This window comes from Parambassis ranga, chromosome 16 (genome assembly GCF_900634625.1).
Source record: "Parambassis ranga chromosome 16, fParRan2.1, whole genome shotgun sequence".
Lineage (NCBI taxonomy): Eukaryota > Metazoa > Chordata > Actinopteri > Ambassidae > Parambassis > Parambassis ranga.
This window is the reverse complement of record NC_041036.1, coordinates 15,292,751-15,320,567: the sequence shown is the minus strand read 5'-3', so window position 1 is coordinate 15,320,567 and position 27,817 is coordinate 15,292,751. Positions and strand designations below refer to the sequence as shown.

General features: G+C 43.2%; 1 protein-coding gene across 2 annotated transcripts in view; it reads right to left on the bottom strand.

The window, feature by feature from the left end:
• Window positions 1-21,830, bottom strand: part of efna4 (ephrin A4) — a 28,248-nt gene extending 6,418 nt beyond the window's left edge. For both annotated transcript variants that reach the window (XM_028426228.1, XM_028426229.1), the window contains exons 1-3: window positions 21,365-21,830; window positions 3,606-3,904; window positions 742-810 (exon numbers count right to left, since the gene is read on the bottom strand). In XM_028426228.1, the coding sequence (XP_028282029.1) occupies window positions 742-810; window positions 3,606-3,904; window positions 21,365-21,489 (493 nt within the window). In that variant the 5' untranslated portion in view covers window positions 21,490-21,830. The remainder of the gene's footprint in view (window positions 1-741; window positions 811-3,605; window positions 3,905-21,364) is intronic.
• Between the last annotated feature and the right edge of the window lie 5,987 nt (window positions 21,831-27,817).

Sequence of the window (27,817 nt, the reverse complement as noted above, 5' to 3'; positions counted from 1 at the left end):
AATTTAATCAAGGCTGCGTGGCCGGGAGGTCTTCGTTAAGCCAGCGTTGTGAGCAGTTTCCCCAGAAAAAGTGTGTTAGATCAGCCCGAGACAGCAACAACAAGCCCCCTGCAGATAACACTGGGATGGGAACTGGGACAGACGTCTCAGACACGCATGAGACACAAAATAAACTGCCAATGAATGCACGCAAAGGCCCATATACACATGCAGGAGCGCACAAAAACACAAAGTGCACAGAAAAATGATACAGACACACAAATATTCCTCTCAACCACACACACGCAAACCACCGACAACTGTACAGGGATTCCCACAGTGACTGGGCAACATTCCCAACCGGAATGGGCAGCTCACTGGACTGGAAGACTAACATCACTCCAGGCGGGCTCTGGATTAGATCAACTCTGGGAATTTCACACTGGGACAGAGAGACATAGAGTGGGAGAATGAGGAAGACAAGGAGGTAGAGCAGCGAGATGGGCTCAATCCAATTAGTTTTTAAAAGCCAACATGGAGTGGAGAGTGAAGTTTGTGTAGTATTTAAAGGAGAATGAAAATAATGTTGGAGACCAAAAGGAGAGGAGGATACAGACAGCATCGTGGTGAAGATAAGCAGCAGTCTAAACATCACGCCACACAGCTCTGATAGTAGAGATGTGAGAGGCTCAGAGAAGAGTCTCACAGTGTACAAAAGGGAGGCATGAAAGGAAAAACAGATGAAAAGAAGAGCATACTCACTGGGCTCACAGCAAACTGTGACACGCAACTTCATACATGGCAGAGGAGGGCCTTCATTTGTGGGTAGAGCTGCAAGAGAGATGTAAAAAAAAAAAAAAAAAACAACATTTAGCAGTCATCATGGTAACGTGTCAAATAAAAGAGATTTGCATATGATGAACGACATCCTGCCATGAAAAGTTAGTCTTTAAGATCTCATGCAACTTTTGAAAGAAGGCAACAAGAAATGTTGTTTTTTTCCTGTTTCGACCATATCAATACTTCATGTTATAATAAAGCACACCCTGTGTCACACACTTATAAATAAAAACAATTAACTTCACAATCCAACCATTAAAGTACTGATCGCGGCTCAGCAGGAAAACAGGCAAACATCAGCTTGTATTAGCTGTCAGTTAAACACTGCTTTAACAAAACAAATGTGTCTGGAAAGTGCTGTTAAAGTATTTTATATCTGAATAATTCACAAACAGCTGCTAACTCAACAGCCCCCCCCCCCACACACACACACACAGAAAGAGTGTATGACTGCGAACATTTTGTCTAACTTTGTAGCCATAATTTTATCTGATCGGTTTGCACAGAACAGCAGCGGGGCTGTAGAATCCTGCAGAGTTTTATTTGTCTGTGCTGTGTTTTGTAATGTTTTTGCCAATGTTTACTATCAGCCTTAAATAGGAGCAGCTGATTTTCAGAGGATGTCAAGGTGTTTCCTGTTTGTGGGGATCCGGGCATGGAGAACTGTTGGGTGCAGCTCTGCAGGCTGGGCAAGCAGGGCAGAGACCAGGAGACAGAGGGTTGTCAGTGTCATAGTCTGTGGGAGAGAAGAGCTGAGCCCAGCTCAGACTGAGCCAACTAATGCCATTAGTGTTTCTAATACTATTGTACTGTTCTCCTGGGCTAATGCCATTATGCACTCTCCAGTGCTGCATGTCCATTCAGCGTACAAACCCCAAAGCCAGACATTTGGAGCAACTTTACGCCTTATCTTTGATGTGGACAAAACACACACAATCGCTGTGAGCCCGATGAAGCCCGAGCAGTGAGAGAGGGGGGAACCTATTGTTGCTTCTCTGTGAGCTGGGATGGCACAATAGCCCAGTGTGCATGTGTGTACATATACACATGTGTGTGTGTGTGTGTATTTGGAGTCGCTCTCTCATGGCCTCACAATGCTCCATTGTCCCTCAAAACTGCAACAGTAATTTATGTAAAGATTCTTTCTTTTCCTTCATCACATCCATTACTTGTGTCTTTTGTTGTTCTTTCTCTAGTGTGGATTCCATTCGTCCATCCTCTCTCATCCCTTTCTCCCCCGCACCCCCTCCCTTCCCGTACTGTCAGACTGTGTCCATCTTTTGCTCTTTCTCTTCCTCTGTCACTCTTCCACGCTTCTCTACCTCTGTCTGCTTCTCTGCCAGTCTTGTTTTTTCCCCCCTCACTCTCGTCCCGTATTGATCTCCATTTCTTCCTCCTACACGTTGGCATCCCTCTGTCTCTCTTTGTCGTCATCCTTCCATTGACTCTTTCATTCTCTGCCTTGTTTTATGTCCTCCCCCTCTTGGACTGACACCAGAAGTTGTAAAAAGTAAGGGACAAAAAATTGTCAACTGCTTTTACAGCCGCTAAGCCATCTTCAGGCTCTCTCTCTCCTTTTTTTTCTCCCTCCAGTGGTTTGAAATAAATAAGAGAGGGGAGAGGAGCGCAGGGGGATGTCACAGAGAAACCATCACTAAAATTGTGTAAGAGCCCACAGGTTTATGAAAACATCACATTAATATGTTTCCGCATGAATTTATGAAAAACATTAATGGCTTATGCTGCAGTTTGCCAACACTCAAGGCCTCATAAAAAACACCCAGCTTAAGCTACTGTGAACCTTTTTATCCCTTAAAAATTTAGGGCTGCCTGGTCAGCAGACCGTCTCCAACACAGATGTCTTTGCACAGACTGATGAACAGAAACATCAAATATTTACATTGTTTCACTTTTTAGGCTGTTTCATCAGGGTGGCAGGGCAAATATTCATTTTTTCATGCAAAATATACATTTCTCAAAAAATGAAAAAAAAGATTTACCACATTGTAAAAAGGCACCAACAAAAAAACTATTTTTTTACATTTAATCTTATGCTATGTCATTGATAACAATAATAATACATATGTTCTTCTTTTTCCTGATGACGAAGAACTCAACATATCCCAGGATTCATTGCACACAGTTGCTTTCTTTTTTCATTAACTTCATTAAAAGTTAACGGCGGGCTTCTATGTGACACAAGCGTCACATTGTGATAAACAGGAAGTCTTCTGCAGACCAAACCGTACCCTAAAACAACTGCTCATGTGACCTTTGACATCCTAATCATCATCAGACCATAGGGTTATGTATTTAAAGTAGTTCCAAATGACTTCATGAATCCTTTTCACACACATATTGTTGCATAGAAATAACCTGAAGGATGTGTATGTGTGAATACAAATATGCAGTCTGATGTAGATTTAAACAGACTTTATTTTGCTTGCTCCCAATCAAATTTCTGATAGAACCCATGTGCGAACAGAGCAGGACTGTTAAAGATGGCTTTTTTTCTTGCCGCTGTTGCTTTAAAAGCTTTCTTGGGGGTCAGGCTGTGGGATTCTGTTGAGCGTCCAGCCATTTTTATTGTAAAAGACACAATATAAACAGTTAGAGAGTTGAAAATTTAAAAACCTAAAACCTGTTCCTGCATATTTTACTGGCTGCTATGTTGACCTAAAAACCATTAGGTGAGAACACATCCAACAACTTCAGCTGTGTGCTGTATGTGGGAGGCAACACCAGACAATTCAGATGTGACAGAAACATTCTCATCCTCTACTCACAGCTGTAGTAGTAGCGTCTCCCTGGCAGAAACTCAAAGCCCAGCGAGAACGGTGTGAACCTCTGGATCTTTTCAGAGAAGCGTACAGGTCCGAACGGAGCAAAGGGGTTGTTACACTCCCACCTCTTGATGGCCCCTCTGGTCTCCACACAACCTTGGAATGTTTCCTCTCCTATCAGGTAGAGTGCCAGCGTCTCTGGCTGCCTGGGACCCAGCATGGCCTCGCTGGGGTAGTGGGGGCAGTAGATGTCTAGGTAATCATTCAGATTCATCTGGATGGACAGATCTCCTGCTGTTAACCTGGAAGGAAGAATAGAACAGAGTTAATATTTCACATAATGATAACACACTGAAACATGACTGAAGGGGGAGGCGCTGAAGACAGACGACAGGTATTCCATAATTCCTTGCTGTCAGGAGGGTTATATTGGTCATTAATATTGCATATAATAATTACACCAAGTGATGAATGCTTGGGGATTTCACAATGATACAACTCCATTTTACTTCCACACCAGCATGGCAGTGTGGTTAAGTGTCAGATAGAGAGAACAACAGCCCCTCATATGCTAATTAAGATCACTGAGGGGAGTTCAGTGTAAAATAAACTTGACTCCTTCAGCTTTTTACTCTCCCTCAACACAGTTCAGACAGACACAGTCGTGTCTAAATGTATGCAGACGTGCGTGTGCATGCACAACCATGTCAGTCAAGGTTGACTGGCCTTTGGCATAACAACAACCCTGGACAAGACAGCATCATTAGAACAGAAGAGCTGCATAATGTATGCACTCTCAGACTGAGGGTTTCTGACTTCCTGTCAGCTACAGTAAAGAGTTACCCCATGTATAAACTAATAAGTGAAAGAGTGTCAGGATGTAGGACAGAGGTAAAAATTCACAGGAAGTTATCATAATAGTGGGCCGAGAGGACAAAGCAGGACAAGAGGAAAGAGACTGGTGACAAAAGGAGGGAAGGAATGTGAGTGATGGAGAGGCATGAGATGGGGCCCAGAGAAAGTAACTATGAAAACTGATGAAAGGAGCTATGGAGACAGGTTGAACAAAAAAGGAATAAAGAGGAAACGGAGGAGAGAAGTTGGATGAACAGGTAAAAAAAAGGGTAAGAGAAAAGAAAGTAAAGTGTTTTAATTAGCGACCCTAGAGAGTCTGAGTGCAGACACACAGAGAGGAGAACAACGGAGAGGAAGAAGAGGGGAGACGGACTTTAATTGGTCTCCTCTTCATATGGAGCGCAAGAGAGAAGAATGAGGGGCAGAATGTGGCTTGGGCAGAAGGTTCAGGCCCGTCAGTGGGAGGCTTTATAGAGGGGTGACAGAGCGGAGGAGAGAGGAAGGGAGTGCTGGGAGTCAGTGAAGGGGAACATGGGAGGGAAAAGGAGCGTGGAATGGGGAGGAGAGGGTGGTGGTGGTGGTGGTGGTGCATGGGAGAGTAGTCTCAAGTTAAGTAGGCAGACAGAGGAGACCAAAAGAATAAATAAGAAGAAAGAAGAAAAAGAGGTGGAGACAGAGCTGATGAAAGCGAAACACAAGCAGTGTAAGAGTGAGATGGTCCAGCAAATCTGCTCCATCCAAAGATGGACGGAACAGCAGGGAGAGGAATGACAGGAGACTGTCAGAGAGAAGGAGGCTGTCAACAAAAACCGGAAGTCTACTGTTCACCTGAATGTGTGTTTGTGTCTGAGTGTGTCGTGAGAATGCAGGTGAGACCCTGGAAGCAGGCCTCACAAAAGCTGCTTCCTGCTCAGTAGCTACTGTGCCAAATTGGCGATCTATCAACAGGACAGGATGCCATCGATCAGGGTCCCTTGCACAGGACTCACACACACAGTCCACTGATCAATAACCCCTCCGTGAATGTGTGTGTGTGCAGCCATGTTCGATAGCTCTATTACCTGTATGTGCTAATTAAAGCTGAACAAAGGCACTTGATTTTCTGGTTAAGAGAACACTAAAGCATGTAATCCAGTGTGAGCGCGTGCACACACACACACACACACACAGCAGCCTGTTTACTCTTCTTACTACCTGTGGTGCTTTCTAAGGCTCCTCTGAGGCACAGAAATGTTTACTTAGGTGTACCAGCTGTGTGTGTATGTGCTGGTGTATGTGCATGTAATAATAGATGTGTGCTATGTCAACATGCTGCACCCCCTGCTACATGTCATTCACCTCAAGCTTCTTCCTCTTCTTCACTGCTCAGGCCCTGTTTCCTCCCAACCCACACCTCACTCTGCATTCCTCCTCACCCCTGTGCATTCATCCTCCATCTATTGCTTTAGAGTCCGCATTCCCCCTATACTCTCCCTCCTTTTTCTGACTCTCTATACTATATTACACCCAAGCCTCCAACCTAGGCCTGCACCATATGCACACCAGCAATTACAGAGTCAGTGTGCTGTACTGATGTCAAACTGTCAGCCCTCTTCCTCTTCTCTTCCTCCCTTTCCCCTCTCTCTGGCCCTGGTAGGCTTGGGTACGCCCTAATTACACTCAGCATCCTCCCTCCTGCCAGCCACCATGTTGCAGAGTGGTGACAGCACAGGGGCATCATGGGAGCACCATGGAGGAGCTGTGGGTGTCAGAGAACAGAGCCTATCAGCAGGAGAATCCTCTGGAAGCAAATAAAGAGGCTTGGCTGGATCCAGGGCTGGAGCAGAGGAGGGGGCAGCGATGCACACACTCATTGCATTTAAACACACACGCAACAACATGTTCACACACACCAGGACATGAAAGCACTTCAGGAGAATAAAACATGCTCCATCCCTCATGCCACAGGGTGATCAGTGACACCCTTCTGAGAAATGGTGCAAGTCTTAGGTTGATAAAGAAAAATCTCACCAAGGAGCCAAATCAAAACCAACACGCTGGGCTCTTCAATGGAAAACTTGAAAAGGCCAACATTTATCCCTTTATTATCACAGGAAATCACATTCAAAATTCAAAAACTGATATCCTGCAGATGTGCCCATGTTAGTGTGCATGAACACAGAGGCATGTATATGTGTGTGTAAGTTATAATGAAATGCAGGGGGTTGACTGTGGCAGAGACCTTTGATCCTTTAATATGAGAGAATAATTAAAGGAGCAACAATCTTGCAACACTTCAGGAATACAGAACAGATACTTGATCGTGCACAGCAGCTGCATACTACGCATCCAGAATACACGGGGGCTCTAAACAAACGCACTGCACATAAACAACAGAGATAAAAATATTCTACTACAATGAAAATGCTAATAACGTGCATATTCTGTGTGCATCCCAGATGAATACAGAAAAAATGTAACACTGTGTGTGTACAGTAGTCTTACATTTTCATGATTGTGATGGTGCACTAAGCAGTGCACAGGAAAAGCCTTCTGATTCCTTTTAGTGACGATGGGAGGCCTGAAGGCTTGATCGAGCCTCTGTTCTTTTGTGGCTAACTCTGGGCACTATGCTGACCGGGCACAGCATGCTGCGGTCACCCTGCCTTGGCTGGGCATAGCATGACACAGTTTCAACCTCTGTGGTGGGCACTGTAGTAACACTACTGGTAATATGGGAGGATCACTGATGCACTGGAGGAGGATGACTTTGTAAATATTTCAGTTTTCTTTCTGCATTTCATGATGGGCTGGGATCACCACATGATGAGAGATGAGACCCTGCAAGGTGAGTCATCTCTATATAAAGTAATCTGTGTGTGTGTTTGTGTGTTGTCTGTGCCTGTTCTTCACTTTTCTCTTCAACTGTTTGTCTGATCTACTTCACATTTGGCAGCTGTATTGCTGGAGATGCATATACAGTGCTTAAGGTTGTTTAATGATATGCTTTAACAACAGATTAACTAGACCAGGGGCTGAAGCAGGGGCCACATTCTGCTATGGGGCCCCATGGCAGCTGACAAACTCCACTCTACAAAAATGTGAAAACTGAAAAGCCTGCAAGCCCTTTTATTTATTTAATCACTAAGGTGGTTTTGTCAAAGTAAGGCAATAATTAGAAGTTGCACTTAAATACTTAGCAATGTCTATGTATATTTAGACAATTTTAAAACAATCCAAAATCCAAGGTCACACCAGCATAGGTTTAATCCTCCTAAAGCTATGTTGTGCCATAGAAGGTGTAAGTCAATTCTGATACTACAGTATATATATCTAATGAACCAACTTCATTAACTTCCTCTTCGTTAGCATCTGAGTTAGCTGGCAAGCTAACTTGGCAAGCTCCAGTGGCTGGCAAGCGGTGCCATATTACTAGTTCTCCCATCAGACACAGTAGCTTGCCAGCTGGCCCTGCTCACTGTGATCAACCACACCTGTTTCATGGAGACATACTAATGTTTTTTAGTTCCTCTTTCTGATGATGTGTGACACCAAATCACTGTGTGCAAACATTATGCAGCAGAGGTGAAGACTGAAGAACGGAGCTGAAAAAGAACTGAAGCATACATTCTCACACTACAAACACATCTTCATGATGAGAAAGAATCACAAACTGTAATGTCTGGCAGGTGAATATATGCAGACTTTGAAACCTCTTGTGGGAAGCACAGTAGCATATGGAAACAGTTATGAGGCACAGGCAGAGAAGAAAGTCTTTCCTGGATGTCTACAAAGTGTCAGTGACCTCTTCCTCCACAGAAACGCCTGTTTTCAAAAAAAAAAACCTTTTTCTGAGTTTACAAGGCTAAGTTCCTTTCTGCGGCTCATTCTTTCTCCACATGGATGTGAAGCATAACAGAACGAGGACAACTCCCCCCTCTCAGTTCACCTCGTAGTGCAGACCTCCACCCCCCCCCCCCCAATCCCCCCGTCTGCACAAAGCCGTGCTGTGTCCAGAGCCCAGAGCCCAGTGTTGTGTCTAACCTGGTGCTTACTCCCCTCAACGCGCACAAACAAGGATGTCACCCCCTACTTCTGACCATCTGGGGCCCCCCACCTCCGCGCCAGCCCAGCTGGCTCAAAAATCCTTTTACAACCCCCCTCTCCCTCACTCCCACCTCACACCCTCTTTGGATTCTCTGTGTCATCAAACTGTGGTCAAGTCGGTGATCAGCAGCTCCTCACAGAGAGGAAAGAGGGACTTAAGGGGTACAAGCTGTTGTGCTTATCTACTCTTTCCTGTTTGGTATGCCTATGTGTGTGACCGTGTGTGTGACTATACGTGTGATTGTTGTGGCTTCCTTCAAGGTCAGCAGGAAGTGTATCTCTCCTCTACACCAGACCTTTTGCTTTCTTTTCTATGACTCCTAATCTTGAAATGTGGATGGTATGCAGACTTTCCTCTTACATGTTCCCCTCTCCTGTTTCCTGCTTTGGCCCTTTTTTGTTTGTTTTTTAACATACAAGTTCTGAACACTCTCTTTTACTTTATACATGATTAGGATCCAGGAGACTTACTTTGGAAACCCCTGTTCCAATGGCAAATCTAAATGCTTTTGCCCTCATGGGGATAAAGGGGTACAAGTTAACATTCATGCCCATAATGCAGTCATATCTGTATGTGGATGTGGTTGGATATGTGTTGGTGTATGTGTGTGTGTCACAGATGAAGTGATTGGTTGCACCTATCTTGCCCTGCGGGCTCCATTAAATGGCCAGAAGGCACAGGGCTTTCAGGGCACTCCACTCCTCAAGCAAACTGTGGGGATCAGCAGGCTGCCTCATGCACCCACATTCCCTATCAATTTACAGACACAGATAAAATACACAGATACACACACACACACACACACACACACACACCTGCTGCTTCAACTCAAAAAGATTCTCAGCCTCAGATAAAGACAGACCCTATTTTCTGCCTGTTATGGCATTGGTCCTCCTCAGCTTGTGTATGTGTGTCTATTCTGTGTGATTCAGCAGCACAACAGGATGGATAGAAAATTGCAAGATTCTGACCCATCAGTATGGAAACCAATTCATCGGAACCATTTTGATATGGCTGCAGGTCTGCAGAAACCATCATCCTCTTCTGTAGCAGAGCTCTCTCATACTACTACTCTGTGTGTGGTCTAGTCTGATCCTAAAATAGTCTTTCCACTGACTTTTCGGGGAGGTATGAAATTACCGTCCACAACACAAAAATGGACAAGAGTGCAGTCTTGCATTCTATGGCTCCGTTTTTCTTTTTTTTTCGCTGTTTGACCAGAAGTGAAATGTTGCCTCACTGTGCCCGCCAGTGCTGCATCGGTTATGAGTCTAGCTTGACTCCTTCACCTGCTCTGTGTGGAAGTGGCCACAATTTCAAGATTATTGTTAGGGGGGAAAAAGAAAGGGGCAGAAGACGAAGAGTTTTGGCTCTGGCAGAAAAAAAGTGAGCAGCAAAAGAAATGTGCATGGGCGAGAGTAGAGCACGCGAACGGCAAGGGGTGTGCAAGGGGGTAAATAAGGTCAGACGTGCCGTTGCCAGGACAACAACCAATCCGGAGCTGGGATTGGTGCCAAGCCAACGCCCCACCCATCCATCTTTCGTTCCATCCGTCTTTTTTCCAGCATCCTCAGTCGGACAGCCTAAACCTCAGAGTAATGAGTGCTCTCCATGTTTCTGCAGTCTAAATGGAGCTGCAGTGTAAATACAGGGCTGATTTGTACAGGTGCCAGGCTTGGATACATAAACTTGAATATAGCCACAGTACCTCACTGCTCAGACACTGACAGGACCAACATACAGACAGGGATGAGGGGCGGGGAGCAGGGGGGGGGTGATGATGTGTGACACAAAAAAGCATTATTCAAACTATTTACAAAATCTATCAAAGTGTATTGCTCCAGAGTGGCAGCTGAGTTTATCCACTGTGTCAACATCGTTTGTCGCACGTACATTTACTGTTGCTTGGGCCCTTTAGATTTACACACAGATAAGTCTATCTGAATGGAGGGTGTAGACAAATTACTGTTAACTTTGAGGTTAACAGCACTTTACATAAAGGCTGGTTCATGCAGGGCATTGTGTGCATTAAAATAAGACTGAATCTTCTCATGATTCTAAGAAAATAATGTAAAAAAACGAATTTAAACAAAAAACGTAATGTTACTATGCGCACAAACACGTGCGTAATTCTGCAGCACTGACTCTTAAGCAGGAGAAGCAAAAGAAAAGCTTTTGTTTTCTGGTAGCACATTTGTGATATTAACCATAGCACACCAGAGAAGGCAAACTCGATGCAATGAGCCAGTTTTCTCTGCATATTATTTCAACCATACCCTCCTGTTTTATATCATGGTTCAGTTAATCAAATATCTCAGGTTAGACAAAGGTGACAATAGATTGCCGTTTATAGACCATTTGAAGCAATTTCCTTACATATAATGGAGAAAGCTGCTGTCAGCTAACTCGTTTTACCATATTTTTACCACACCAGTCAGCAGATGTATGTAGATTAAATGAATAACTGTTGTGTAGTTCTTTTTTGTGTCTTTTTTGGAGTTCATCTTAGAAGTATATGCTCCACACACTCATCCATTATTTAACTATACTTAACTACTCTTATCTGTGTCTCTGGTCTTTCAGCCCACCTGTGTAAGTGGGTTAAGGAGAACTTGCAAGCAACACCCTTTAAAAAAATGCACTCATAAACACACATGTACTCTGATACGCTCGCCATAGTGAAAAGGGCGCTCACAAAGCAAACACACTCGGCCAATAAATCAGACTTGGCTTTGAGAATCCATCATTTACTAAGTGGGTCACACTTCTGATGCTGTAGACACTCTTTCTTTCCCATCCGTGCACTCTGTTTTTTGTCTCTCTCTCTCTCTCTCTCTCTCTCTCTCTCTCTCTCTCTGGCTCCATGATGTGAAGGTCAATGCTGGATAGGCAGCAAAGACCATTTATCCCAGGTGTGTGCTCCCTCTGGCTTCTCCCCGTGCCTGATTATTTGGTGGTTGTTAGTTTAGGAATAGCCAGTTGGAGGGCTAGAGCTGTCCTTCAGTCAGACAGACAGACACACACACACACACACACACACACAGTTAAGACATGTCAAGGAAACCTGCCCTAATACAGCCAACAGACCTGAATAATTTAAACAGGGAGAAGGAGAAGAAGATGGAGAGAAAAAGATTGAGCAAGTGTGAGAGTTAAGGAGTAAATAGACCCTTTTAAGTCCCTCTGACTCCTGCTGAACTTATTTTAAAACTTCTATACTTGGTTTCACTCCCATCTTCAGCAGGTCTCATTTCCCTCCCTATAGTCAGCGTGCCTACACCTTCCTGTTCTCTCTTCCCTCCAATGCCTCTTCCAGCACCGCCGTTTCACCCACTTTGCCCTCCCCTCCCTCTGTCTTCCTCTCTGTTTATCTAAGCACTTTCACGGTCACTGCTTTGGAATCCCAGGAGTCTAAACTGGCCCCTTCCCTCTCCCTCCTTTTACAGCCGATCCATGCTCCTCTCTTCCTCTCTCCATCTTTCTCCGTCACAACGGTTAAGATTCATATCGCTCTGTGTGTCTGGGGTATGGAAGGTCCCCTTTATTCCCCCTCAAGGCAGCCAGCTTTGTCCTGTTCTAGTCACGCACAGCCACCCCCTCCGCCTCACCCGGCCCTCACACACATGAACACATATCAACAGGGGAGGTAGGACACTTACACTGATGTCTAATATCAATCAAAAGAGCCAAGAAATAACAATAATTTGATTTTGTGCATTTTTCTGAGACTACTGAATCGATATACAATACACCCAGCTTCTGCTGAAGCATGAGACCACGTGTCTGTGCTCTTAATATAACTGCATGGCATAAAGTTGAATGCCCCTGAATTTCTTAGAAAGGCCAGTTGAGTTCCACAACACCGATGAAAGGTTCAGACACAATAACAGGGAAAGAGGGAGGGGGGGCTGGATTTGGGAGCAGAAAGGAAGGAAGTGGCGAGGGTCAACAGGAGAGGTGCAGACGCCAGTGCTAACAACAGCCTGACACTGGACTGGGATTATCTGATTAATTTGGGATTAAAAATGACTGGACTCTACTTTAAGTAATGAACCACAATGACCCAAAATTACAAGATTAACACACAGGAGGTACAGCATGTGTGGCAGCGGGTGTTTTTCTGTTAGCAATGTAAATTAAATGCAAACTAAGCAAAGTGTTTAGACTGATGAAGAACAACACGGCTCCAAACAATCTTCTTCTCTGACAGCAAATACATCAGAAAACCTCCTTAAATTTAAAAGAAATGGAGTGAGTAAGGGATTTTGTGACTTTCATGACTAGGCATTTGTCACTGAGTATATTTTTGAACACACAGATTAATTCCACAATCATAAACATGGAGCGTCTGCTCCACTATGTTGAGAAGCGCCCTGCGTATAAGAACTCTATTTCCAGCTGAATAGGGGAGCAATGAGATTCATGAGTTCTCCTGCTACAAGGCCATAGCTATGGAGATTTGGGACAGGGCTATCACCCCCCCCCCCCCTTTTCCCATTCAGCACAAAATACAACAACTACTCCAGATGCTCTCAGACTGTAAATTACAGCCATCTGATCATTTAAGAGGAATTTATCCAAACATGCTTTTGGACAGCAACAAAGAACAGTTAATCTTAAAATGTCAGTTTACATAAATACATAAAAGACAAGCAATGAAAAATCATTTCAACACTCTGGACCCCATAATCTGCAGATTTCAAATGCATACAGCTTAAATAATATAAATGAATAACCAAAAATTACATCATTGATTTTAAATAAATACATAAACTACCTTATTTAGAACTTTCCAGTGGTCACTGGATGAATGTGTTATTTATAGGTCTGTTAAAAAAAATAATAATAATATTTCACCACTCTACATGTCTCAAAAATCAGTATACACGTTCAAGGTTCTGTACCACTGCATGTTGCAAAAAATGATCCAACAGTGACCAAAAAATGTGAAAGAAATGAAAACACTGAGGAACTGCATGGAACTTAAAGGGTTAAAGACCAGTTTTCACACTATATTGTGCATGCTAACATGTCAAAAGCCTGTCAGTGTCACTGGTAGTGCAAGCTACCATGGTACACTGGGAAATCAGTAACACACAATGCATGGTTAACTGTATGATGAGGATTAATTCTAAAAAAAAAACTTGACTGAAATAAAAAAAATGAGACGAAAAGAGAACAAAGAAGCAGAGAGAAAAATAGCAGTCAGAGTACCAGGAGACAGGGATCAAGGTTGCATTATTGCACCCCCCCAAAATAAATCATGTGGTACTGGTTATTGCTACAAAAATATCACATTCGCTGGCACATGCACACACATACCTAACCCATATCTCATCAGCTCTGTAAGCCTGAAAGGATCTGAGCTTGTACGTTTAAATGAGCATATTTTTCCCTTTTTGACTCAGGTAAAGTCTACTGTAACACAAACTAAATGAAGTCCTACCCGGGCTCTCCCAAGAGTCCGAGCAGCCATGTGTGAGCGTGTGCACACGTGCTACTCTCTGTACCTCTCTCTCTCTTCGTGCGTGTCTCTCTACGACACCTGTATACAAGCCTGCATCACGGTGTACGTGTGTGAGAGTGTGTATGTGAGCGTGGAGGGAGGAGCGGAGGGAGGGTTCACTGCTCACGCCTTCCTGTGACAGTGATAGTAATACCTGCTGACATCCTTTCTTCCCTCTCTCCCTCCCTCTCTCCTCATCCCTCCATCCCTGGAGGCCTTCCTGAGCTGTTTTGGGAGTTGAAATCTGTTGACTCTTTCCTTACTATCCTCTACTTAACGCATTCTCCATCCTTCACTCCCCGGCACTGCAGGGTCTAATGTTTTTACCATCTCTAGGGGGATGACGAAAAAAAAAGAGTGTATATTCATTTTGTGGGGTGTATTTCCACAAAAAGAGGTGAAATGTGGTTGCATTTTTGCATCATTGGGGAGTAGAAAAGTAGGCTAAAGTACAGCCATACATCTGGGAGGCAATGCCCAAACAATATTAGTTTTTTTCTCCACTATGGAAAAATCACAGATACAAAGTTTTTACAACATCAGCTGTCCTCAGGAAACACAAAATTAAAGATGCTTCCTAGGAAAATGTGCATATTAATAGCAATAAACAATGCAACACTGAGATAAGATAAAATAAAATGTAGAACTTCTTCTAGTAGTTTGTTTTGGTGTGAGGACGGCCACTCTCACTGCATTACTGAAAGGTTTCAGACACACTACTAATTCAGTGCTGCAATGTGTACTAAACATGATGTGTGTCAAAAACAAACAGATTTATTTGTGGCCAACAGAGGACATATTTAGTGAATACTAACCGATACATGCAAATTAAGGAGCTGGCAGGTCAAAGAAAACAGCTTCAATAAGCACATAGCATTTTTCACCATTAAGCATTTTTTTTTTATTTCCTTCAGGGAGTGCAGGCCTGTACTCATTTTAATTAAAAGCAGATTATTTTGTATCCTTCATTATGCCTTTCTGTGGCAGAATGCCAGCTGACATTATTAATGTTAAGAACATGATGGAGGTACATCAAGCACATTTATTATATTTCTTCAAATCTTAATAAATGTCACATTAAACCACATATTTTGTCATTTAGATACACTTTGTGACTTGTGAAAATGAGTTTTTAAGCCTGCAAACAGATTTGCAGGCTCTTTTTTTAATCCAATAACACACTAAACCATTTAAAGGTAACTCATTTTTTATATATTAAACAGAGAACATTAAAAAAACAAATCTCTGTGTTTGGAAATGTGTTGTTTGTCAGCTACTCGCTGGCTACGACTGAGGAGATTTACTACCATGTTAGATACCGACAACGTTCAGTTTTTCTTTAAATGCATAAAAGACAAAGATGAAAAAGATGTTTCATTCATGCACAGGACTCACGAGTGTGTTCTCTCTGCAGCTCATGACTCATTTACTGACCAAAACAAATGATTCACGTCTGATTCATTCTCAAACAAAAACAAGAACAAGAATTGGAGATTCCCTCCAAAAAATTCTGAACGACTCCTTTTAAGCAGTTCTGTGGAGTGCAGGTAAGATGGCAAACACGTCTCGGTGTCCTCCTGGCAGTGAGGACCTTGTCGGCTACAATAATCCAGGTTCCTGCTACAGCCTTTTGCTCTGCCTGGGTCAATACTAATTCAATTTCTGTCTCAGGGAATTCCCAGGTTGCCTCTTGGCAGGATTTCAGAGCGGAGTAGAAGAGCATTGTGTGAGGTTTTATGTACATGTGAGTGTGTGTTTGCACATTTCTGCCTGCACATGCGTGTGTGAAATTCTGAAAAAAGTGCGTAGACAGTGAGTAGATTGTTTTGTTTTGGTCAAGCTTAGATTGACAGTGTTTCCCACAGTTTACATATTCTCATGCGCCTGTTTAATTGCTGTTTTGTGTGTCAAAGGAACACACAGTTCGTCTGACACCTACGCACAATGACAGCTCATTGTGTGCCATGAATGAATGAATGAATGCGCTCCCGCTCAGTGCTCACCAACAGCCCTTAACCACCATAACCGCCCTCTTCACGCACACACGGCACGGCAGCCATTTTGTGCCAAAGCCGGGGCTGCACTGTGCCAAACGAGCCGCAGACATCACTGAACCTCATTTCATTCCACAGCTGTTCCATCCCACTTGGAGACATTCATACAATACAACTTATTACAGCTTAATGCAACCTAATATTGATGTATGTGTGTACACAGAGAAACAGGGCAGCGTGGGGAGAGAAATTGGGAAAGAGACGGGTCCATATGCAGCCTAGCGATAATGCGAGAAGCCGGCGATAATATCTGGGTGTTAAATTGGTATCGATTGACTAAATATCCAGACCAGGAGGAGAGAGCGGCCGTCCTTTCATGCTCGTACACCATGTCTGCTCCGAAGGGCTCCAAGCTGCACTGTGACTATCTGATCCATTTTAATACAGACATCCTCACCGCTAGGCCTCTGCCCAAACCTCATTTCCAACACAGTGTGCTCGAGTCTTCCTGTGCATGAGTATCTCAGCTTTCACTTCAATTGCAAAGATTATTTTTGTTGTGCAACGATTATGTGGGTTTCATTCTGAGGTATAATATATCACTAAACAGTCGAATGGAGGATTACTGATTTCACACAGATGCATACATGAAATAGTGAAGGAAGCGGTGTCAGTCAGCAGTAACCTGTGAATGTTTCTGCACAGATTTACTTGAAATGAGGTCACGTGACATTTGAGAGCAAAAAAAAAAAAAAAAAGTTGCACAATAGTCTGCTGCATGCCCCACCTTTAAAACACCAAGAATCCAAAGGCAATAGCATGCCTTTTACCTCGAACACTTCAGTCACACCTAAAATCAACTAACGAGTGGAAACTAAACAATGACCTATTTAGCTGAGAGGCCGGCACAGTGGTTGGTAAATGTTCCCACAGCCGCACACCGCTGGCCGGGACAGATCCTTTTTCCAACTAAAGCCACTTTCACTGCTTACTGTGGGTGGAAGTTTGAAAACAAGTAAAAACAAGAAAAAAAAAAGAATGAATAATGTTCAAGATCACAAATGAATCACAGCCATAAGTGTTTTAATAGGCTCTGTATCCTGGTGCATTTCTGGGTTTTGTTTTTCCAGAGCTGAAATTTATCGCATTCACATCTCTTCTCAAGGAAACCAAGACTTCCCTTTTACGCAAAACAGCAGGTCAGTTCCAAACACACACACGCACGCACACACCTCCGACTGAGCTATTGTTCCACTGAGATGAACTTCAACCAGCAACAATGGCACCAAATGTCAATCCTCTGGCGTACAAATCACTAAAAATCGCTGCGTCGCATTGTTTTCTGACAGAGATGAAGAAGCTCAAGTGTACACAAGTGAGGTTACTCATCCACAGTTTACCCCCTGATAATACACTCAATACCACAAACAAACAGACAAAGCACATTTACAAAGACAAGATAAGGTACACAGTTGCGCTCGTGAACGCATCTTGGAATCTACACAGATCACAGCTCAGCAGCTAGAGAGACAATAGGCAGTGACACAGAAAAGAGAGAGAGAGACACAGTTACATGACAGATGAGGAGAGAGAAGGAGAGAGAGAAATTGCTTTGTTAGCAGGACAGGGAATAAAGTGGTAATTACCTCACTGTGGGTTTGTTGATTATAGTTCAGCCAGGTTCTCCATGTTAATCATTTACCAAGGGAAGGCAGAGATTAGTACAGAGACAGACACAGAGAGGAGGGATAGCTAACAGAAATGTATTCATTTGTACACACACACAGCACAGAGTAAGACAGACAGACCGTCAGATGGAGAAATAATAATAATAAAAAAAGAAATCACCTTCACTGATGAGGTACAATTACAAAGCAGTGTCTGCTTTCATTGTGTGTGCGTGTGTGTGTGTGCTCCCATAGATCAGATGTTGTATGTGTGTGCGTGAAGGTATGGTATGCAGAATGTGATTTACTTTGGTATTTAAACTAGATCATTCATGAGTGCACACAGAGGAAATGATGCATAAAACAGAGCAGAGATTACACGGAAGACTTATGAGGGCTGCTTTCAATAAAGATACAGAAAACCAATACAAATATTCCATCTCCTCACACACTGTTTAAACATGCTTCACTGGCTCGGAGCTCACCCTCATTCTTAGAGTGAAAGGGGCGGTGAGAGATAGAAGCAGAAAGAAAGAGAGAGAGAGAGGGTTCAGAGGGGGTTGGACTGGAGTTTTAAAAGCATTAAAGTTATATGTGAGAAGGCAAGGTAAGACATAATATTCTAATGGTGGCTGTGAATCCTGGGCTCTTTGTTTCCATTTAATATGAGCTAATCTGTTGCTTTGCAGGGAAAAAATAAAAAAAACTGGGAGAGGAAGAAGCAAAGGAGTTTGAGAGTGAAGCTCAAGCTGTGATTGAGGAACTGTTGCAACAAGTTTGCCTCCTCCCAGATAAGAGGGATCACAAGAGTGCAGGTGTGAGCCAAGAACAAGTCAGAGGACAAGGAAGTGGAGTAGCTGATTTAAGGTTCAGGTATGGGTGACATTTATTCTTGTTACAGATGTATGAGCAGATGGGAAAAAGCATCTTTCACACCAGAAAAAGGGTAATTCAATGCTTAAAGTTTGGTTTCTGTAAGTAAACTTTCTGACAGAGAGAATAGATGGAGATGGATGCAGCACAACCCCCCTCCACACACAACACATACAAGAAGTAGGCTGGTCAATGAGTTTGGTGCTACAGGGTTAAACACAGACCAAGGTGCATAGGAGAGGCTGGATATACCAATAAACTAGTCTAAGCTTGCTGCTGTGGGAAGGTAAACTGTCAGCACACACAAACACACACACACGTTTTGAGCACTGGGGTTATAATATTTTACTAACCTTTAACTGCTCCAGGGTGTAAAAAATCATTCCTCTTCTAATAAGGAACTACTGCTCTAAAGAGGAACGTGGTTATAAAAATCAAGAGCGATCGTAAACTCTGTTCATAAAATCATAAAAGAGGGCAATTGAACCACTTGAGCCCCACAAAAAGAGAGGCCGGGGTGTCTGATTCCACAACGCTGATCCTGTAGTCAGTCTATCACTTCCATTTCAGAGCTCCATTTTTCAATCTAGGAGGGTGCTAAATGTGTGCCAGTTAAAAGTGTTTCACCGAGCCTTTGTTACAAGCATATTAGAGCAGAGCAACGAGGCCCTTCAGTCTCCACTTGGTTGCCGCTGCTTCATTAAAACTATAAATCTAGATGTCGTAGGAAAGGTGACGGCCAGAGACTGTCTTCTGCCATCCGTATTAAAAAGAGACACTTTTCTCACCAGCTGCAGTTTGAAGTTTTATGCTGCCTCTCCAGGAGCAAACTGATCCACACAATCTACAAAAACTAAACTTACATTGACAAATAAGTTTAAAGAAACAGTACTATAACCACAACACTGTCATATAAGCCTATAAAGCTGCTCTGTACACAAACAGTTGTTTGTTTTATCCAGTATTGAGCAATATTAGTATGCATTTTATGTAGTAACAGTATTTCACTGTACGACAGTAAATCAAAACAAACTACTGAACCAAAACAGTGAGCTGAAGTTTAAAAGCACCACAGAAAGAGGTGCACATTTTTAGGATAATTCTCTACACGATTCCAAAGTTAATATTTCATTGGCTTTTTTAAAAAATTGTTAAATACTATAAGACGAGTGACATGTCCTGAGCTCTGCATAGCAGCGCTGAGCCAACAAAGGCATGGCTCCCTGTCTCTGTCTCTCCCTGTGCTCCTTTCCCTCGTCTGGCTATGTTTATGGGCCTCAGGACAACCTGGCTGGCTGGCAGCTAAAAGAAAATATGGTATGGGAGAATGACTGAATCTCAACTAATCACTCTGCCAATATCCATCACCAGGCAGGAGGTAGTCATGAGACATAAAGAGGATGAAAGAAGAGACGAAAGAGGAGTGCAGGGGGAAAAAAGGAGGTGGCTGGTAGGGAGAGGAGGAGGAGGAGGAGGAGGTGGAAGCACAGTCCTAGCGGTAAACCCAGGGGATTCTGACTGGGTGCAGCATCGCAGCTAGAGTGATAGCTTTGTGATTGGGTGGTGTCGCTGATGAGAGTGATTCTCTGCCACAGTGGGTTACACTCCACGGTGATGCTGATGGCATTGTGATTGTGTGGTGTTGCAGCAGACTGTGTGGCCCTGCCACAGGCTGTGACCATTCATCCCTGACTCTCCGGGGGAACAAGAAGGTGCTTCCTAATCCCTGCTGTGTTCCTCCCCACCATATTTCTGTTGGATCCCAATTACATGACTGGGTTTTACAGGCTGGACATACTGGATATAACCTTGTCTGACTCCAGTATAGGAGGAGCCCTCTGGGAAATCAATAGTCCCCGGAGTCATATTTGTGTCAGATTTGGTGCATCCGCAAATGTAAAACACCGAACAAAAGTGTGAGTGACAAAGTGGCCTCAGTGGCAACAGCTATTAAGTAAAAAGGTCATTTATCTGAAAGAGTGTTTGGGGAATCAGGCCTCAGGGAGAGAGTCTCTAAATAAGCAGGTATGAGAACAGTGGATGTGTTCTTTTTTGGGGGGCAGTAGTCCTATGGCCCTGCAGGCCTCCCATCTCAACCCTTCAATTAGCCAGACTGGAACACCTGGATCAGCAGGTGAGCCTCACTCTGCCTGGCTAATGGCCCCAATCAACCCATTATACACACACACACACATTACCCAACTACATACTCGCTTATGCACAGCAGCAGTTTATACTTTAATATACACCTGTGTCCGGAGAATGCTATCTAGGGCACTATTCAGAACAAACACTTAGCGAGAAACCCTTACTTCTGGCTTTCTATAAGCAGCATAATCAGTAACTCCACACAATAGCTTGCAGGTGAAATCCAGGGTTAAAGTGTGGTCATTTAGCAGCAGGAAGAAGGTGAGATCAGGTAACTGTCTCAAATGAACCCAGGCTCTCTGTGTTCCCAGAACTCAGGTCTCCCTTTACAAAGCAAATACCAGTCTGAGAGCCTTTGAGTTAGTGCAGGTTCTACCTGTTCCGCACCTCTTCATTAAAGTACACAAGGACGTCATCTGCCGCATAGCTCAGATTCTTTAAACATAAACTAAAGCCTGACTCATTCAGATGGAATTATTGAGCTTATTGCGCAGCAGTCATGTCCAGACCAGCGTTTAATCTGCGCCAAAGCAGCAGACTGAACCAAATGTTGACCCCTTAACAAGACGCCTGTACATGGCCTGCGGTGACATCAGCTCTCAGAATGATTTTGAGAAGCGCAGAGTTCTCACCTTGCGTTTGTAGAATTCCAATACACCACATGTCTTTTGGCTACAACAGCTGAGATTATGTTGAAGAGGAAAATCGTGGCTTTCCATACAGGCAGAGTGCCCGGGGTCCACATCAGGGCGCCCATCCTGGCCGCGCCGCGCACAGGTCCTGGGAGGTGTTGGTGCCAAGATCAGGTGATGACTGCCGACAGAGGAGAACGGTGAAGATCTTTCCCCGGCAGCTTCACCAACTTATAAACAAACTTCTACGACGCATGATGCGTAAAGGTAAATTCAGAACAGTTTAAAAGTCACAGGCTGCAGGGTGGAAGGTGTGCGCGTCCACTGTGGAATGTTCCTGAGAGTTTGTCCACATGTCGCATGGTGTTTCAGGGCTGAGATGTCTTCATTGCAAAGTGTAAAAGCAGAGAGTAAGCCTGAGTTTACATGTCAGCGCTTCGCGTACAGTAACCGGTCTGAATATCATTTAAACTGCCAGCTGGTTTGGCAGCAACAGGCTGTGCAGCGCTGGAAGGGCGGGTGCGCCGCGCTGAGGGCGGTGTCCAGGAAACTTTGGGCCAATCAGGCCACAAGGGTGTGGTTACGTATGAAACTGTGTGAGCACAGTTAAATCCTTGCGAGGTGCGCCCACTGGTGTGGGGAGGGGAGACAGGCTGTCACTGTTCCAGTGTTTCAGGACGCCCCTCATTCCCCTCACTGTAATGAGTGATCTGCAACTGAGTAGTGCAACTTATTTAACACACTCACACATTCAGCAGTGAGAAGAAAAGTTAACTCCTGAACTTCCTTTCAGACTCTCTGTAGCTTCAAGTAGGGCAACATTTGATGGTAAAATGGTGCATTCAGGTACCCAACACACAAGGTACCAGCAGGGAGCCAGGCCACCCCTTTGACTGCTGTCTGCAAGAGAGCCACATTTAGTTCTGCTATACTGCCTGGCTGCAAGAGGTTTGTATGTGTGTGTGTGTATGTGTGTGTGTGCACGTGTGTGCTTTGATAAGTATTAATTCTCTGGTTGTTGTCATCCGCCCCAGGGGAGGGTGTAGCGACAGTAATCACTACGCCTCCATGGGCGAAAGCCACTGGTGGTCCTCTCTAATTATCCTGCTCTATAAGTGTGTGTGCGAGAGAGAGAGAGAAAGAGAGAGAGAGAGAGAGATTGTGTGTGTGTGCGTGCGTGTGAGAGAGAGAGAGAGCTAACCCTGCTCTTGCTCCAGTGCTATCACTCATCCAGACAAAGTTACATTGATAGCTTTGTGTTCTGCCACAGCTCGTTTGGCTATTTCCTCTCTGCAGGACCCCCTCCTTGTTGTCCTGCTTTCTCTATCTTTTATCCCACATGTGTGTGTGTGTGTGGTTCATGTGCATGTGCCACCAGGACTCATTAGCTCACTTCCTGGAGGTCCTGATCATTAATTTCCCATGATGCCTCAGTGCTCCTGTGTGGCTAATTTGTCCCTGGTGAGCTAGCGCTCCCTCAGCAAACGTGGCGCGGACCACTGAGGAGTAAGTGACTCTGCAGGGTTCTCTCTCCCTCGTTTTGATTGATCTACAGGACCAGACAGTTCCTAACAAATCTTGTTGGAGTGCCAGAGGTTAATAATGCTTTGTGAAAATTCATTTTAGTCTTCCCCCCTTTCTAACATTTAATTTGGGATTGTCTTCAGAACATAACAGTTTAAGTATTCAGTAGCCCTGCAGCTAGCTCATCTGTTGCACGCTATAAATTGACCACATTCCCCTCTTGACTTGGATTAGATTGGAGAGAAAAGTGGTCTCATTTACCTCATGGGAGCACCGATTGAAATCTAGTTATGATGCTCTAAATTAAGAGACATGTTGATTACATGGCTGATGAAATTTTACATATTCTAATGGTTGCAGAAAAGGAAATATCAGCAGCAACTTTACATCCTTTATTCTTTGCCATAACACTGTTTTCTCCTCACTCGCCTTTTTAATATTTGTTTTATCTCCCCTCTGTCTACTATTTATCATTATCAGCACTCTTTTCAAAATCTTTTCCCTCTTTTTCCCTCCGTCTCTATCCATCATCCGTCCTAATCTTCACTCTCATTGATCTTCTCATTACTGGTCAAATATGTTTTTTTCCCTTTTTCTTGGCACAATTTATTATTTTAGCAAAACATTCTCAGTTATACCTTACAACTAAACCTGCATCCAGAATTAGTTACAATTTAGAGAAAGTTTTGACTATTTACAAAGACCTTTGACTACATACGATTCATATGTTTAAAGTTTAACATTCAAAGATGTAGCTAAGCTGTGTAATGGGCTGACAGTCCTCTTTAAGTGTTCCTTTACTTTGTTAACACAGGCCAAACATGCCAAAGGAATATCATCAAAAACAAAACATAACTTAACAATGTGGTCCAGCATGGGACACAGACCCCAGTCTGGTAAAGAAACAATCTCATCATCATACCTTCCCACTTCAATTTGTGGACTTCACATGACTTCACCCTGTTGTGTTGACATTTGGGGAAGAAGAAAAAGATAAAGTACGGATTCAGTTTGCTATTTTGATGATGCCTTAAAATGAGACTGAAGTCTGATGTGTCCAATGGCACAGCACTTGTCTAACAATGCTTTTGTTTTCAAGTCAAACCATTCGGTGACATCTCTGCCATGTGCGGAACCATTTGTAGGAAACATTCCCCGCGTTTTTCTACATGTTTCCCCTTCCATTACTCGGTCTTCAGCATCCTTCCTTTTCCTCTCCTGCTTTTGTACAGTACAGTGTCAGTAGCCTCTTAATCCTGTTATCTCCACATACACAGACTGACACCAAGCTACTCGCCAGAGCTGTAATCAACACTACTCTATACTAAACACACACACACAGCATGGACACCCTCCTCTCTCTCTCAATCACTCTCTCTCTCTCTTTCTCACATACCCACACACACACACACACACACACACACACACACACACACACACACACACTTAGTGGGACTGGCCCCCTTTTCCACTTACTCTGTAATCCCTCTATTTTTGGTCTCTGACTGTGTTGATCAGCCATATGTCTGCATGATTCATACTCATCTTGGTCTGTCTATCACTCTTCTCCTTCCAACATCTCTTTATATGTCTCTCTGTGACTTACATGTCCACTTACTCATCAGTGGTTAATACTTGAGTTTGGCTTAATGACCAGGCAATAATTGTTACGTATTATTTCATGAACAAAACGAACATGAACTCAGTCCCTTTTATGCACACCGTTACAAAAGAATACTTTTTCACAACTTTGTTTTTTCCTTTGTTCCTCGAGCTGCTTTTTCTCCACACGCCTACAACACTTGTTTGCAACAGTGCCAATTTTATGGGGTCATCACTTTACTTGTGTGTATTTTTCATTCTCACCTTTCCCTTTTGTAAAAAGTACATTGTGTGCAGCTCTTTTTGTGTGTGTACCTCCGCTCGTTTCCTCCCCCTCCGTTGCTGCGTCTCAGTTCCGTAATTACAGCTCTGGACTCAAGCAGTGATGGTAAATGCTTTTCTATTCCCCTCTCTCCATCACTCTTCTCAGTCTCCATCGTTCTCCTTTTCTCACCAAGCAAATTACATCTTGGTTACTATAGAGACGTGTTTATTGAATGCTTTTTACCACACTTTCTTACTTCCCCTTTAAGCCCCCGTCGCCTTTCCTCCCCTTTCTTTCCTCAGCTCCACCTGTCTTTCTCTGCATTTACAATTTTTTTGCACTTACACTTGTACTGATGGTCATCTGTGTCTGTTCTTGTATTTGTCTGTTGTTGCCTGGGGAGCCATACCAACTTCTTCGACGACTAGTAGTCGGAATTTGTGAAGAAAAGATGAGGAGTGAGTCTGCTGGATAGATTTTCGATGCAGCAGTTGTAGCTATTGTCATTGCGATGTACTACATGTAAGCAGATGAAGAGGCAAGGTCTCTTATTGTACTGATACTGCATGTGCTATCTGTTACTATTGACCATGTAAGTGGCCCCTGCTGAATAGAACACTCTGAAATGTGAGCAATCCAATTGTATCTCCTCTTTCTCGCCCTCATTGTGGATGCAGAGTCCAAGCTGCTTTTCTTTGTTTCGCTATCGGCTTTTCACTTTTTATGTTTGTTTTTTATGTTTCAGAGCTGCACATATTCCGAAAAAAACACTATAAAGACATACAAGTACACAAAGTCAGTAGATGAAGTCCATGAGATGTGGCTAACAGCTGCACAGAGATTGGACTTTTAGAGATTGAGAACCAGAAAAAAATAACATAAAAATAAACTTTCAAGTTTAAGACTTTGTGTACGTATGCAACAACAACACATCAAGCTGGTAATGTTTCCATGGCAACAGCATCAATACTAAAGAAAGCCACTTTAAAAACACATTGATAAATTGGCAGTTTGAATATGTTTGAATTGATATTATACTTACATATTGACATACATAGGTGGTTTCAGTAAGTTATGTTGATATGTTGTCCAGACAGACATGACTTGATCATAACAGGAAGCACAAATGCCACTAACATTAACCTTGCTTGTTCTATTTCCACATTCCTGTTACCTTATAACAGGTGTGACAGTGAGTCAGCATGCACAGCACCCAGAAACTTTTTTTATTTATTTATTGATGGATCTGTACAGTTCCAGATACTTGTGCTTTTTTAATATTTCTGTTTTCTGCTACATATATCTGACAGCTTTATTACTTGAAGATTTGACACAGTGGAACAGCCTTTTCAAATCATTGTTAAAGATTAAACCAGTGGTTTCCAACCTTTTAATGTCTGTTACCGGGCTCATATGGCAGATGAATTGTTCCATTACATAATGATTGCCTTTAATACTTCAATTGTATTTTGCTCCCAATACCTTTACACTTTAACTCAAGTAAGACTTTTTATACATATGAGAGTTGTTTTTTTTTACATTGGTATATTGGTTTATCTGAGTTGAAGGTTGGAGAACTTCTTTTCTTCTATTAACTTCTATTTCACTGCTTATCGTAATAATAACTATATGTAGTCCCTCCCTTTGCTCTCGAACCTGCTCTCATTCTGTTTCCATTTATCGTGCCTGTCACCTATTTTCTGTCTCACCTGCATTGGTCCCTTCCTTCTCGCTGCATATGTGGATGATTAGTAGAGTCATATGGAAGCAAGAAGAGGACACACGGCCCTGCTCTGCATATTCATCTGTCCTTCTGTTCCCAGCATTCCCTCTCTCTGTCGTCCCCCTCTCTTCCTCTCGGCTCTCTTTATCCTGTCTGTGTGCCAGCAGTCATCCTCTCCCCCAAACACCTTCACAATTTATCCTCTCCTCTCCGGTTCTGTCCCCTACTGTACTGCGTCTCTCTCCGCTCCTCCTCTCCATCCCAGATGGATCGAGTGAACCCTCTGTAGTGAAATTAACTTTGAGATGAACGAGGCTATGGCTGTTTGTGTGTGCAGTTTGATATTCTGCCAAAATGCAGTGAAGGTTATGTCTTGATCTATCTACTGCCAAGACACTCCACTTTTGTAACATCCACGGTTTGTGCTCTGGTATCAAAAAACAAACACTTCTCCTCAGTGCCAGGAAGATATTTCCATTTAAATGCAGCCAGGGAGGAGACGGCAGCAGTTGAACCCCATTAAAGTGCCTTTGAGGGGGACACAAATCTCTTACCTGCTCAGTCATGTGGCCCTGAGTGAGATAAGAGAATAAAATGTAAATGAATATCCGTTTTTAGGAGCTATAAGAACACATTGACAGGAAGAGGCCACGCACACAGGCACTCAATTGTCATTCTGAGTGTTTTCCTAATGTCTTCAGAGGAGCTTATGGGGTGACACATCGATGTCAAATATTTAATAAACATGCAGTGTACTTTTTGTCATCTTTTAACATCTGTATGTTCACTGAATTCAGTGTTTTCTCCATTAAGGCAACACACCAAATATTGTCCAGTTTGTGTCTGTGTCTGTAATCTCTGACTGTCAGTGTGGGTTTTTGCGGGCAGTGATCTGATGGGGATTTGGCAGACATGCTTATGTGGTAGGAACTAAAAGCAAGTTAATTGTTCCCCAAGGAGACCTTCAAACAGGACGGACCACTTAAAATTAGGGGCTGAAGATAAAAATGCAGATTTTTTTTTAATTCCTCCTCAATGACTTTTCCCCCTTCAACGATTTTTCTTGTGAGTTATTACTGCGGAATCAGACGCTGGGATTGTGTGTGTGTGTGTGTGTGTGTGTGTGTGTGTGTGTGCGATTAAGGTACCTCCTTTTTGCTGTTCACATTGTAACACAATGTAATGTTTGACAGCTTTACAATAAACACCTTCAAACACTTTAATTAAATGGGAAATGCACACATGTTTTCCAATAATCCGACTTTATGCTTTGTAATTAACTCTGCATACTTTTTAACTTAATTGCTCTTGGAGGAGACATGCTGTAAAAGAACAAACA